General features: G+C 37.7%; 1 protein-coding gene across 1 annotated transcript; it reads right to left on the bottom strand.

The window, feature by feature from the left end:
* Positions 1 to 683: 683 nt before the first annotated feature.
* Positions 684 to 6,103, bottom strand: LOC114543881 (ETS-related transcription factor Elf-2-like). Its single transcript, XM_028562695.1, has 3 exons — positions 5,397 to 6,103; positions 4,237 to 4,499; positions 684 to 1,673 (listed from the first exon to the last, which is right to left on the bottom strand). Exons 2-3 carry the CDS (start codon positions 4,477 to 4,479, stop codon positions 1,062 to 1,064), a joined length of 855 nt encoding a protein of 284 aa, XP_028418496.1. The 5' UTR covers positions 4,480 to 4,499; positions 5,397 to 6,103; the 3' UTR covers positions 684 to 1,061.
* Between the last annotated feature and the right edge of the window lie 8,654 nt (positions 6,104 to 14,757).

Below are 14,757 nucleotides of genomic sequence, written 5' to 3'. Positions count from 1 at the left end.
TGAAACTGCACAGTTCAACCTAACGCAACGAATATACCAAAAATTTACTCACTTCTGCTTCAGCCGACCAAAGCGTTTTGCAAGCGTTTTAACTATTTCGCTTTTTAAACGGTTGGCAATCGTAACGATCTTGAGTTTTGCCTTTGTTTTCATATTTGCCTTTTACACTGACCCAATGCGAGTTTTTACTTCGTCGCTACTGCTCTATAATAGTGGGTGAAATCCATTTTAAACAAGTTCATACAGAGCCTCTTTCCTCTCTCACCTCTTGTTTTCCTTTTTGAACATGTAAACGATGATGCAGTGCTTCAAAAAATGGTTTGGGGCATGGCCACTGAGGGCAAACGTTGGGTTTTAAATTTGTCATCCAAAATTAGCACTGTACCCATTTATTGGTCAAAATGTTCCGATCGGGTATCGGGAAAGCAATCGTGTTTAGCCATAAAAAAGGATGTAAATGATTGGCTCACACACTCAGTGCGTATGAATATGGGCGGTGATAACTATCAGGGGGAGATAACAGAATAAAAGGGCAGATTTCCACTTGAAATTTTTTCCTGTTTTCTCTAAAATCATTAAATCCTTGATTTAATGGGTCAAGCTGAACTTGGGTCAAGCTGAACTTGGGTCAAGCTGAACGTATTCTGAACGAACACAAATAAAAAAAGTATTTCAAACTTCGCACATTAATTTAATTTTACTAACTCGTACAAATAGTTTCACACGCGTCATTGTGTCAGCATTGTGTGTGTCGTTTTGAACAGTCAGCGTTTGTACAAATCACCAGCAAAATGCCACGTCCTCATCTTCTACAATGAAACTAAACTAGAACGATCGAAAGCCACTTGAAAGAGTCTATTTTAAAATAATTACTCCTTACTATAAATATTAAATTAATTATTTATTCGACCTCTCAATTCAAGTTGCTTTAGTTCCTGGCTTCAACTCTATCAGCTAGGGTCAACACGTTATTCAACCCGGTTTTCTGAAATTTACTAGCCACCCACTTCCATTTTCCTAGAAATCCACCGATATAAAAAGTTCACTTTTTCTAGGAATCGCTATGACGCTTCTTGTGTCACGTCCACGGGCTCGGCTTTTATTAAAGGTGGCGGAGAGCGGTTTGTAATTGGATAGTGTTCACTTGGTCGAATGATTACCGAACGCGGTCGAAAGCTTGCGATGTTCACTCGACCGCAACACGGAGACTGCATGACAGTGTATGGGTGGTAACGATAGAGGTCTAAAGGTATACCCCTAGCATAATATCCCATAGTTGGGTATTGATGGTAGTTATAAAGTTTATGAGTTAGTGCGTTGTGGGTTATAGGAACAGATAAAGGAACCGTGGATATACGCTCAATTGGTCCATAACTTGTAGTAGGCGGGCTCAGGCGTTCCACGTCTATGTGCTCTTCCTTGATTGGTTGAATTTCTTCTTTCTTGACTTCCGGAACCGGGGAAACCTCCCTTGGCGGCGTAATCTTTCCGGACATTTTGATCACTGATGGTCTTCTCTCCCGATGTCGTGGTGTTTCGATGTCGTCCTGGGTATGAGTGGGTTCTGGCGACGACTTTTTCTCGTTTGGCAATTCCTCTTTAATGTGCTTTGATTTTTTGCGATTGTCGAACGGCAGATTTACGAATTTGTAAACTAAACGTTGTCCACTGACCTAAGGGATTAAGAAATCGATTTTTAGGTATTAATTCAAGTTCCTATTACCTTTCGTAAGGGTTTAGGGCTGGTATACATTATACACTATTATACAGTTAATCTATCGATTATATACGGTTTGTAGCTAGAATATGATTGAATTGTATACAGATCAGTGTCAGTGAGCATCCCCCTGACTTCAGGTACCGTTTTCTTCTTTTGATGGATGTGATTTTGAAGGCCCAGTTAAAGATTGGCATAGGCTAAACTGGAGTGTATGTATGACTTTTTACCTTCGTTAAATAAAATTTAGTATTGAGTGACAAGTTACGGATGTTGAAAAAAGGACACTGAAATATAGCAGGCCTTAAGACATGCTTTTCCTTGCTTCCAGTGTTTTAGCAGGTTCATAAACCTAAGTGCAAATAATAATTTAATTGTAAATTCATGTTGAAAAGGTGGGTACATAAGGTTAGTATAAACCATAACCGAAATGCACATTTTTTCTGAAAGAAAATTCTTTGTTTATAAATTTCTTAGTTTTCGAGGATATATTTCCGTGTTCACTTTTATCACTTAAGGCACAAGTATTTCCTTGTTGGCCGGATCAGATATTGACTACAGTGGCATTATTTAGTACAATTTGTAGACCAAAATTTACCTAACTTTATTGAAAAGCGTTTACATATTCCTTTCTCTCCGATTCGATATTGAGCTGATTAAAAGACGTATCAAATATTTTGCAAGTGTATTGTGAATGTTATTAAAAACAAGAATTTTTACGGTCTAGAGCTTTATCGGGCAGATGTTCGCATAATGTAGGCCAAGGGCAAGTTCAAGTCATCACATTGTGCTGCTCTTTACAAAACATGCTTGACAATTTCCGTCTTCAACTGGTTTATATTGATATACCAATATATTTAGCACAGTCTTTAAACTCGGAGAAGTCTCGGTAGGGGTCCGCAAACTGTCGGAAATTTCACAATGGCATGATTTGTTACAATTGAGGAACTAATTTTCGTCCACTTGGAAGGCGCGCACACAAGTGCCACTTATCTCAACACTTGAATATTGGCCCTTCCAACCAAATACCGTTTACAAAGCCACGCCATTGTGTAATAATGTGCCACGGTAATTTGCTGAGCACCCTAAGACATCAAAGCTTGCGTGAGATGAGATCTAACCGCGCTGATTGTATTGTTAACTTTGCATATAATGAATACACGCACGAATCAATATATTAATTGTTTGAAAGCATTAGATCTAGAATAAAATGTTTTACGTACATGCACCGGTTCGAAAAAATGTGGGTTTTCCCAACATATAATTAGGCCGACCCTCTGCTGGGTCTTTTAGGCGGAAACTTAATTTAGATTTTGCTAAATCCCGTTCAAACGAAGCCAACATCTTGTTAAAAATTGTTAACCTCGTTTAAACGTTGTTGCAATGTTGAATAATGCTGGATCATGTTTGACTTAAAGTTTTTATCCAAAGTTTGGCAATATCGACCGATGATTAGTTAGACACTGTGGTGCCCCGTTTAATTTAACATAACTTTGGGGTTCGAAAGCGAACATAGTCTAAAATCGTTGGCCGAGCTTAGTGGAATGTTTTATGAAAATCACATCTGGTCTAAAAAAAAGTCCTTCAACCCCGGCAAATCGTTCCTACAAAACGAACAATTTTCCGTCAAACAAAGTTGGATGATTTTAGATCAACTTTTTGGTTCGGCCTCGTGAGGTATAGTTACCTCACAAATTTTGGTTAAGTGAACCTAACAAATTTTCTGAGAGTTGGAACGATCGCGGGTCACGTCATTTCCCGTCGTAATTCACTCCCAATTTTTTTATTTGAATTTGATGTAGTTTACATTTGCGGTTCTCATTATTACTAGGTTTAAAATGTCAGGTTAACGCTATAGGTGTAGGCTGAAATTTATGTTTATTCTAATTAATGCCATCAATGTTCTAATTTAACGCAAGCGTATATTGGATCGCTTTAATACTTTGATCGGTGACGTTCGTTCAGCTAATTATATTTCTGAACCTTCCTTTTAATGACAATCAATCGACACGTGTATAAATTGAACTGAAGCCAACACCAAGCAGCCAAGGTTAACGTGAATGTATGATCTTAAAGCTGTCATTGTCTTACTCCGGAACTTAAAGGAAACCTCCAGCACATGTGATTTGCCCAAACTTATAAACCTTTTTTTCTAAAACTTTTTAAAGAAAGAACTAACATGATGTGTACATGCTCTTAAAATGAGACCATAAATATAGAAGCGGACATCTTTAGGTAGAAATCTGTGGTAATTTCGGGTGAGCACCGGAAATACCTCATACTTGGTAAAGCTCGACGTGCGGCAAGACATTGAGTCGGACGTCCGTTTCATTAATCTGCTGCACTCAGCTGATTAACAACCCACACTTGCTCAGCTGTTGGTTTTGTACAACATCAACTGGCATTTTAAGAACACCTCCTACCCCGTTATATGTCTAAATATGCCTAAAATAATACTGAGTTCTGTTGTAATCTAACCACATTCTGTCATGAATACTTTAAAAAAAAAACCGGCTCACCTTCTTAATTATGTTCTTTTGGTAATAATACCGTAGAGCTCGACTTAGCTTCTCGTAGTTCATTCTCGGTCTATGTTTGCGATTGCCCCATCTTTTCGCAATCTCTTCCGTATCTTTGAGTTTGAACTCGTACTCTTCCTCTTTGGTCCAACTGATTAGCGAGGAACATGCCTCATCTGTCAGAAGTTCCAGTAAAAATTCCCAAAGATGTGTCGAGTTCTTGTGCGTAGATCGTTTTGTCATGACTGTGCTAGGTGCTGTATCTGCAGAAACATTCAAAGTATGTTAGTCTCCTGGGTTTCTATTCTCTTTGTGATCAATTCTAGCAAATGTATACTTTACATTATTTAGCCGGTTAATTGCACAAGACCATATAAAGAAATCAGGGATTTAGTTTATTGTTCCTATGTATTTCAGGTATTGTATCTGAATAAATAGCACGTATTTTAATGATATATAGTGTACAATGTTATTGGGAAAATTTCCCCAAAATTGCTGTTGTTTGCGTTTTATAAAAGGATCACTCAACACGAGTATAATTTAGTGAGGTAGTATTCTACAATAAGAATTACACGTATTTTTCTAGCAATGTAAACTAAATAGGTGTTATCAACTCCCTTTAAGCCTCAACAGCATGTTATTGAAATGGTTTACGAACTGTCGGAAACTCGGCTTTCTTATATGAACGACAGACAGTCAAGCAGTCCGTGGCGGTCGCGCCATTTTGATATTCCACTCTACTAGATTTCCGAAGGCTAAATATCGGAACGTTTGATCTGACTTTAAAGATTTCGTGTCGGAAAATGGGCTAGATCATAGACATTTTGTGGAAAACGGATGCAAATGTTCCTGTGCTGTTTAATCCTTTAATTATAGGAAATGACCGAAAAACAAATCATATTCGTAGTCATCACCGATAATACCATTTTATTTGGTGACATGCTCAGAGATTAACTATTCAGATAACATACTTGACTATAACAAAATGTGATTATCATGCTACACTTCCATCGACCCAATATGATATACAATACTAACTATAAATTTGTGCAATACTACCTATACTCAACACCACGCTTAAGATACTAATCTCTAGTCTCTCACCAAACACATTCTACAACAACAGCTAATAATAACAATACAATACTATTATACAATACCTATAGTCTACACGCCAACGAGTCACGACTGAGAAAATATATTTTAGGAAGTTCAAATAACAACCAAGACAAATTATCGTAGAACACTGCCTATGCTGCGTGGACCCCACGATTGAAATAACTTTGTCCAGTATATATATTTATGTTGTGAGTATATATATAGTTCAGGAACAGGTCACGACAGCTGATTGTGAAATTCTATTTAAATTTCTTGGTATACACATATACACATGTGTACAGTTCTGAGGTTGTCCAGCGTCTGCTGTTTAAACTCTTCCCAACTATTAGACACAATTATTTCGTTGCTAGCAACAGCGTTCCAAGTTTTCTTTCAACCGTACTGTTGGTGGGCGGTAGCAATGCATATAGGAAGTATCATTAAAAATTATATAGGAAGTATATGTGATCTCGCGTGTAAGGAATTTGTCGAAAAACAAACACGCTCTCTAATTGACGCACTTCCCACCACGCAAAATGACTTTGGAAGAATCTTCTAGAGATTATCGGCAGGGTCACCTGTCTTTCCGGCAATTTCGAGCCCAGAATAGATTAGGAATTGGTGTTCCTACTGCTTTTGGAATTTGTGGTGTTTTTTGCTATTGTATAATTTCTATTACATCTTCCCACACTTCCGAGTGAAACGAACGGAATTTGTCGTTTCTATGTTTCATTGATGCTATCGGTCAAATATGCAATCTATTTCTGATGTTTTATATATTTATTCCTTCGAATTGTTTCTGTTATCATTATATAAAACATGCTGACCAGACATGTGGTTAACCATATAATTTTAAATATGTTAGCTTTGTATATATATAAAGTTTTCTCGGCAGCTCTCAACGCTTATTTCTAGAGTCGAGACCAGTATATAAAATGTTGGGGTTGTCTCTCTCTCGGCAGAAAACCTAAATTAATATTGATATTAGGAGCGGACAATTCAATGAGTTAAAATTTGCTCTTCGGCAACCTATAGCCTCCGGTGTGTAGCTAATAATATGTTACAGGAATTCAACGTTGTGTCAAAAGTTCTTTCATCAACACTGAATTGTTTCCAACGCGGACTACCCACAACTTTCCCACAAAATAAAGGTTAATGCAACCACTCGCTGCAACACTTGACGCAAATCCTGGAAAATAGGTTCATAATTGCCAGCACTTATGTCTTATATGTGCATGGCGTGGGCTACTTCGCGTACGTATTTCGTAAACATTACGATTACATCCACACATGCAACTATCAATTATGACAACACAAAACAACTCAACGAAGAGCACAAGGCTCTTTTTCGTTCTAGACTAAATATCGTGCAATTTTTATCCACTGGAAACCACTTGGAATCCACTGATCTAATACCAGTGTTGAAGTCACACTCGTTCTAATTTGGTTACAGCTTTTTGGTTTCTTATCCCATGGCCATGAAAAGCGTGGTCGATTTTCTCGAGTAATGTAATGCATGGGTTAAAAAGTTTTCGACTTCATGTAGAATCGGGCCTTATAAGACCTTGAAGTTTGCCTTCATTCTTTTTCTTCAAATTCAAACTAACATAACTAACATGATAATGATGATTTGAACTTTCATTCAGTGATTAAAACGTGATCTTTTTCATGGTATTTAAGTGTACATTGCACAAGTCATTGAAATCATTCAACCACAAACTATACTTTGTTTGGTTGAAATATTCTGACTATAGAAACGGGTATAGCTCTCTCTTATGTGTTTAAAGGAAGCACCAAATCCAGTGTCTCCTCGTGTATGCGTTGTTATGGAAACATGAACCACTGCATGCATTCTTAAGAAACACTTATTTGTAGAACAATCAGATATTATTAGCACTGGAATGTCGCAATTATCTGTTACAAGCATTGAATTTGTCTTAATATCTCGAATCATCGTCATTCCTTCGAACTAGCCTGATGTTTCCTGGATGAGGTTATACTAGCTCAACTCTAGCATCAAGGATTCAATATATTTTTGGCACGAGTCAGAATACAGGTGTAGTCCAGTATCACAGTGACAAAGCATTTTTTATGAGCTGTAGGAGATTTAGACAATAAGTGACTAGAACTTTGATTTGATATAATTTCAAAGCTGTTTGAAGGACACGCGTCGTGCAAAGCTATACCTTTCGTCTTTACAGAAAGACGTTTGCAAGAAAACATTGTTATATATATACATGCTGCAATGAATGGCAATGTTTACAAGTTCTCAATCTTTCTTTAGGTCAATTTTATGAACGCTTCAGTGAATGTGAAAAGCTAGCCAACACGCTGGCCAAAATGAAATTGACAATTGTATACGATTGCGCAAAATAGCCGTTCCGCAAACTTGATTCCTGCATGTCACGCAAAATGATGCATATTTTGAAAAGTACAGGTAAAACGCACCTTCGTGTTCATCTATAGTATTTGACAACTGAGTGAACAAATCGAGAATGGCCTTGAGCCAACTCGAAATAGGGGTTTGTTTTCGTGTCTCTTTGGCGCTCAGCGTGACGGAATGAAAACAACACAACAATGTGAGAATCCGCATTGATGACCTTCAAACCGTGCACGAACGCTAATCCTAGTGTGAAATTGTAAATGGCACGTCTAGATGTATATTATTCACTATTAGGCACCATAAGCTCTATTTTAAGGGTCTAGAGTTCAGGTATTTGATTGCAAGGTGGCATAATCGCAACTGTTTGAGGAAGTGCTTCAATTCTGCCACACTGTCGCTGGCACGGTGCTTCCTTCCGCCTTGCCAGAATCCAGAGACATGTGTATACTGCATGTTTGCATTTGCCGGTATTGTGCAACTCAGTCTTCACATACATGTGGTTTGTACTCCGTTATCGAAAGTTGTTTTATAGGAAGTAAAATTTATATAATTATAAACGTGTGATTGGCCATAAATGAATTTGAAAATTCTTTGTCTTTGCACTGAAATATTGGTAGAAAATATGTCTTCTCTAGTGAGAATAAAACTGTCAAAACTAGTGTCATAATCCCTGAAATGCAGGACAATTTACTATGCCGATGAATATACAGGTCTTCTGCCATTAGAATATTAGTTTAAAAGGTTAGGAATTTTCCATAATCTATTATGCAAAAGTCCTTAGCAACATATCGGAAGTGCCTTTGTCTTAAATAGAACATAATTAAATTTAGCAATCGCCAAGACATTTGTTGCCATAAAAACGCAATATAAAACAGTGAATCCTTTGTATCTGGAACTTTTTCAAATTTTAACCCCTCACAGACCCCGCTGGTTATCGCACTGTGATTGCCTTTGGCTTTGGAAATGTATAACTTTACAATGCATCCATTGACGCTGCCAAAATTAAATCGAATAAGGATTGTTGGAGAATAAGGCAATTTTCCGTATGTGGGACGCGGAAGCGAGGAGAAATTTATTTCAACTGTAAGAATGCCCTTTCTCATGACTTATTCTTCGAGTTGAAACTCCGACATTGTCCCTTTCAAAGACTCAAAATACAAAGAATGCATTGTGCTTTCTCAAGGCAATTCTCAAAATTGTATTTGTCATACGTGAGCGATGCGGCCGAAAAATAAGTTCACCGGCAATAAAAAGCCTCTCACAGGGCGTGTTGAGCTCAATGAACAGTTTTCGAAGGAGTGGCCATCTTGTATAATCACAAAGGCTATCAGCAGGGCTATCAAGAAATGATCTTAATTTCCTGTTTTTAGTTTGAAAAAAGTCTGTCTCATCTTTATCCTCTGCAGAGGACTGGCCAGCTAGGTTCATCAACCAATAGCTGTACCAAACTCTCAAACCTCTCATTAATGAAAGAAATGCCTAAAATTCATAAAAAGTATAAATAAACACGTATGCCCATTATAATGAGAATATGTATCGCAAATCGAAGATATTCTAACCCTTCTCATTAAGGTTACGATCAGTTGTCCATGTTTCTATAAATTTGGGGTGAAGAATAGCAGCAGCAATGATCTTTTCATCGCTCAGCATTGATTCAAATCGATTATCAATCCCATTTAACAGTTCTTTGACCAGTAGTTTGACTGGTTTCATGGCCGGTATATCTAACTTCTTGGTAAGCTTATCTCTCAGTATACTTAACCATGTAAGCATTGGAGTAGTTTGTTTCTCCCTGTAGAATGTTAAAGGCTTGGGCGACCGGTTTCATCACTTGAGCATAATCTTTAAGGAGTACAATTTCTGCAGGTATAGGTATTTGTAATCCATCATTTGTAATCCATTTGTTTTGTACTGATAATTACAGTAGCATATTCTTATTCTTCTATTCAATATTAGAAGATGTATATACTTAGGTGAATCTGCCAGGGTGCAGATACTATGAATGACATTTTCTCCTTTTTCATTGATGATCCTGTTGAGGCGTTGGACAGCCATAAAAATTCCATTGCGTCGCGTTTCGTTGATCAGATAAATTTGATCCACACATTTCTTTAACCATTTCCGAAACTTATACAGTGCGGAAGGTCTTATTAATTCCAGGGTGCTGAACATTTCGCGAAGGAAATGTTCAACACATCTCCGAGGGTGACAACAAAAACAGAGAAGTCCTTCACAAAATTGGATCAAAATTCGTTAGGAATATCTTCCAACTGGTTAGCAAGGAAACTCTCCAGAGTTTCTGGATCAATCCATTCGACAACGAGGACAAAGAGTCACAGAGCCTTGGAGCACAGAGTAAGCAAATTAGTTTTGCATTATATACCACTTATTAACCGAATTTGAGGTACGTACTAGAAAAATATCAGACCGAGGTCTTGACAGTACGGACCGAGCGACAGCGAGGTTCGTACATAAAAGACCGAGGTCTGATATTTTTCCAGTACGGACCGAACGTATTCGGTTAATAAGGGATTTATTATATGGCATACAGACAGTAGCTAGTTTATTTATTTATACAATGCGCTGCAGCATTCTTGCCGGCTCTTTCGCCAGCCAGTCGCCAAGCAAGCACTGAAGCGGCTTCCAAAACTTTGCTTTTACACGTTAAATAAGAATGATACAGTAATATAAACAAAAATCAAAGATGAATATAAAATATAATCAACTGTGTACCAAATAACAAAATATTATGTCCACAGTTGTATAAGAACATAAAGCTGATGTTACACGGAACGATTTTTAACGAAAATTCGCAATGTAAATGAAGCAACAATCTAGCATAAACAAATAACAATTCGCTAGCACAAATCGAATCAACAACTAACGGGTTTAATAATCAGTCTAACGCCTTAAAGTTCTAACAAATATCAAATAAACTGTCAACATACAGTCAATCTTCGTCCTCGTCGCTTTCAATCGCGATCCATCATCACAGGGCCATTGTAGATTTGAAAAGAACAGTTTCGTATGTTTGCACCAGAGAACATTTCCTTGGTCGTGGCATTCGTAAAAGATAGCAGTGGATCTGAGTTAGGTCTGGTGATTGTGAATGTCAAATTAGAAGTGAAAGACTGCTGGACTTTTGTTGTTTAGTTAGCGCTTCGATCGGCTTCGAAGGAAGTAGCTTGTCTGCTAAGAGTTGATGACATTTGTTGTTGTTGACTCGTACTGGCGGTTTTGTAGCACTGCAAACTGTTAATGCTTTTGCATGTGACCGCTTAATTGGGCCACAAATGTTTTTGGTACGTTCGCATCTAGAACCTTTGAGATGCATGTTTTTCTTACCGAGTGATTTGTCAGTTTCTTTCCTATTTGATGTAGTCTGGTTTTTGAAGCGGCAAGGGAGAGGAATTTCCCTATTTCATTTTTTCCCAAGGGTGCTCTCATGTACCAAACGGGATCACTCGTCTGCCGAAGGTTTCTCACAGCCAAATAAAACGGCGAGTCTGGAGAGTTCATTTCTGCCGGACGATGGTTTTTGAACAATTTATAGTATCTGACAGGACACCTGTCGGTGTTTGTAGCGAATGCTTTGGGTTGAAATGCTCGTTCATGGCCACGTTCTTTGCCTGTTCGGGTTTTTGTTCCTCTTTCAGTCAGAAACACAAGTACTTTGTCTTCGCTTGTTGGATCTTTTTGAAGTTTAATCTCTCCCCATTGAAGTCTTCTGGATTCGTCTTTGGCCCTGAAACCGAAATGCATCGACAATAACCACCATACAGTTCTTTGAAGAGCTTTCGGTGATGAATCGCCAAACTCGCTTGATTGGAATAAAGCGTTTTCTTCGTCAGTTGGTACTCTTGAGGCGTTCGGCTAATTCCCTTTTCCACTTTTAACAAGCAACCGGCGTTTAGCAGCAAGAGTTTCCCTCTACTTTTTAAATGCTTCATCTTTAAATAGGTTATATGTAGAATTGTTCTCGTTCAGGTGTCTCTGGTTTGCCATCTTTTTTCGTAGCATTCATAAAGAACTTTGACAAGATATGGTCCAACTGCTCTGCAGGCAAATTCTCGATTTTAACGTCTTCCTTGCCAATGCTTTTCAAGTATCGGTCCAAAGTATTCATATCCGAAACAATCTTGTTTCTGGTGTTTGCACTTCTCTGATTAGCAATGAAGACTTCAATTTTTTCTTGACTGTTGGTCGTACTATTCGCTATTTCGCTACATTGCTCCATTCTGCATCGATATTTTTCAAAAATAAAAGCGCAAGCTTGTTTTTGTTCAAACATATGAGAGTTGGACCGTTACTACGGCAACGGTCCAATACTGGGGATTCCAGACCAGCCAAGAACCAATCAGCGCACGCTATTTTAGTTGCGAGACCGCGTGCCATATAATAATATTGCTTATTGACTTTATAGCGAACATTTCAGAGAGATACGCCAATGGATGAGCCACGTAGATGTTTTCATTCGGGCCCCTTGAGCCTTTGAAACCAAGCACTGATCTGAGATCAGTGTAACCAATCTACTCACAAACTTGAGGGCATCAGTTAACAATAAATCACTTTTATTTAAACTTTTGCAAAAATACCATACAAACGGTTTCTACTTATTAAAATTGTGTTTAGAATAGACTGATTCCAAATATTAACTGATTTAATTTCTTCGTAAAAAATTGAATACAATGACATAGCTACACAGTGTTTACCAGCATTTATATAAAATATTAAATCATTACCCTGATAAAAATTAGCCTGTACTGTACAGGCCGAATCAACTGTATCATTTATAGACCTAGTGCCTATATAGTCCTCCATGTTATTTGACGGTCTTAGTCAGCAATCGCACATACACATTACGACACAATCGTCACATCATTTGAACATACCACAATACGAGGCACTGTTCTCTGGACTTTTATTTAATTGACTTGTCAAAAGGCATTAGAGTACATTGAAGGAAAACCTTAATAGTATTTGATTCCTAAGCTTGCCAGTTAAGACTGCACAGCCTGTTGTGACGTCTGTACAACACAATAGCTGTAAAATATTCGACCAAGAGTACCAGGTTGATATTCGAGGTGACTGTGAAGAAAAACGAGTGATTGAAATAACAAATGTCACCAAAAATACACAAACTTTAAAGTACTTACCTCGATCCTTATGCTTCGGCCTTCGAATTTCTGTATATTTATCTTGGCAAAACAGCCTCCCGGAAGTAGTGTCGAACACACCATTCGTCATCTTTCGTATATCCGACGATTGCCGAAGATGTGCCACACGGCCACATCCGGATAGTTTTTCGATAACATAGACGTTAGCCGCGTATGCGCAGGCTACCAACAGAAACATAAAAGCGGAAGTCACGCTTCCTGAGATGATCAAGCGCGGCATGCTGATTCCGGTCGTGCTTCGAAAAAATAGCATGCTTGCTTGATTCAAGGCCGCAAGCTTGTATGATGAACATATCATTACATAATGATTTCTTATTTTTTTATTAAAAAATGTAACTTGTACCGAACGTATTGTAACTTGTAATCGTTTTAGTTTTGAATGTGTTTTTTTAACTAGTTACCTTTACTGTTACCGTTACATGTTTATAAATAAAAACGAGTTACCGTTACAATTGCTGAAAATTATAACGATTATTTGTAACTAGTTATTTCTAGCAAAGTTGCTTACAGCACTGAGTGCAGTGCACCTCAAACAGTATGCAGACTGGTCATGGGGTGTATTACTGAAAATTGTATAGCGGCTCTTTGCATAAGTAAGAGCTCCGGGTGTTACTGAAGAAAACAGTAGGGAAGAGTTTCAACCAACAACAATCTATTGAGTACCTCTTCAGCTGTTGTATTTTCATTGCAGACAATCACTTCTTCATCAGTTGGTAAGGGTTGACGGGCTTCATTTCCCATGAAGAGCGACAGGAGACAACCGAACACTTCCGCTTAAAATGAATAATTTTCATTTGCATTGACTCATTTGACTGGATGGAGTAAACAAACGTATCCATTTATAATATTGATTCTTGTGATTTGAAAAATTTCGATTTAGGAATGGACTCTGAAAACTACCCGGGAGTTATTTGTCATCTATGCTAAATAACCATCAATATGCGGAGGACAAAGTTCATTACAATGGTCTGTAAAAAGCAACTTCCTCCAAAAAATAATAGAATGAATAGGATTGCAAGTAATGCCAAAATCATTGGAGTGGTTACAAAATCAGCCGACTGCTTAACAGGAGATTTTGGCATTCATTCCACGAATCAAGGTAGCTCCAACAGTTTCTAGAGATAGTTGAACGCATATTTTTAACAGGGAAATTAAGCGTTCAAATATTTTTTGGAAGACTTAGATTCCATATACATAATCTATTAGAAATGATTCATCATCGAGTAAAGTGCCATATTGTAATTTCTAGTATTAGAATTTAATTTCGTATATTTCTCTGCCGGCCTGCTTGCAGGAATTAAGGAACTTCCTATTTTACTCTATAATACTTTTCGAGTAACCATGAGGAAACTTTGAATACTTATGCGAAATAATATGGAACGCATAGGGAATACTGAAGAGGATAAATCAATTACAATATGGCACTTTACTCGATGATGAATCATTTCTAATAGATTATGTAGCGTCAAGGTTGAACTTTTATGAAATTATTTGCAAGAAAGTATCTCGGTCATTTTTTCATCCCTCCCTCAAAGTTTTAAAACGAGCACAATTGTATTTTGATTTTACTCCGGTTGACTAAATAAAATATATTCTGCTACCGTGCAGACTGCGCATACCTTTTGGAACAAGTAGTAAGTTGGGTTCACCCTCCATTAGGCCTGACGGCATCTTTCTCCGCATACGTTGGGATTCAGCACCTATGGCTATGGAATCGAATTAGCAGTGTTACAACTCGGATTATATAGATGAAGGGTGTTTCATAAAACAGTATACTCTTTGTATAAAAGTAGGATTAAACGTTAAAACAGGCCTTTTATTAATTTTAAAACACGCCCCTCCGATACTGATACCGACAATAGT

Source organism: Dendronephthya gigantea, unplaced genomic scaffold (assembly GCF_004324835.1).
Source record: "Dendronephthya gigantea isolate DGI-Jeju-01 unplaced genomic scaffold, DenGig_1.0 000577F, whole genome shotgun sequence".
Taxonomy (NCBI): Eukaryota; Metazoa; Cnidaria; class Anthozoa; order Malacalcyonacea; family Nephtheidae; genus Dendronephthya; species Dendronephthya gigantea.
This window is presented reverse-complemented; position numbering and strand designations above follow the sequence as displayed.

Excerpts from the sequence above, each read along its gene's own strand:
- LOC114543881 (XM_028562695.1), bottom strand. The coding sequence starts at position 4,479 with ATGACAAAACGATCTACGCACAAGAACTCGACACATCTTTGGGAATTT. Across the intron at positions 1,674-4,236 it reads AAAAGAACATAATTAAGAAG|GTCAGTGGACAACGTTTAGT; the intron begins GTGAGCCGGTTT and ends TTAATCCCTTAG.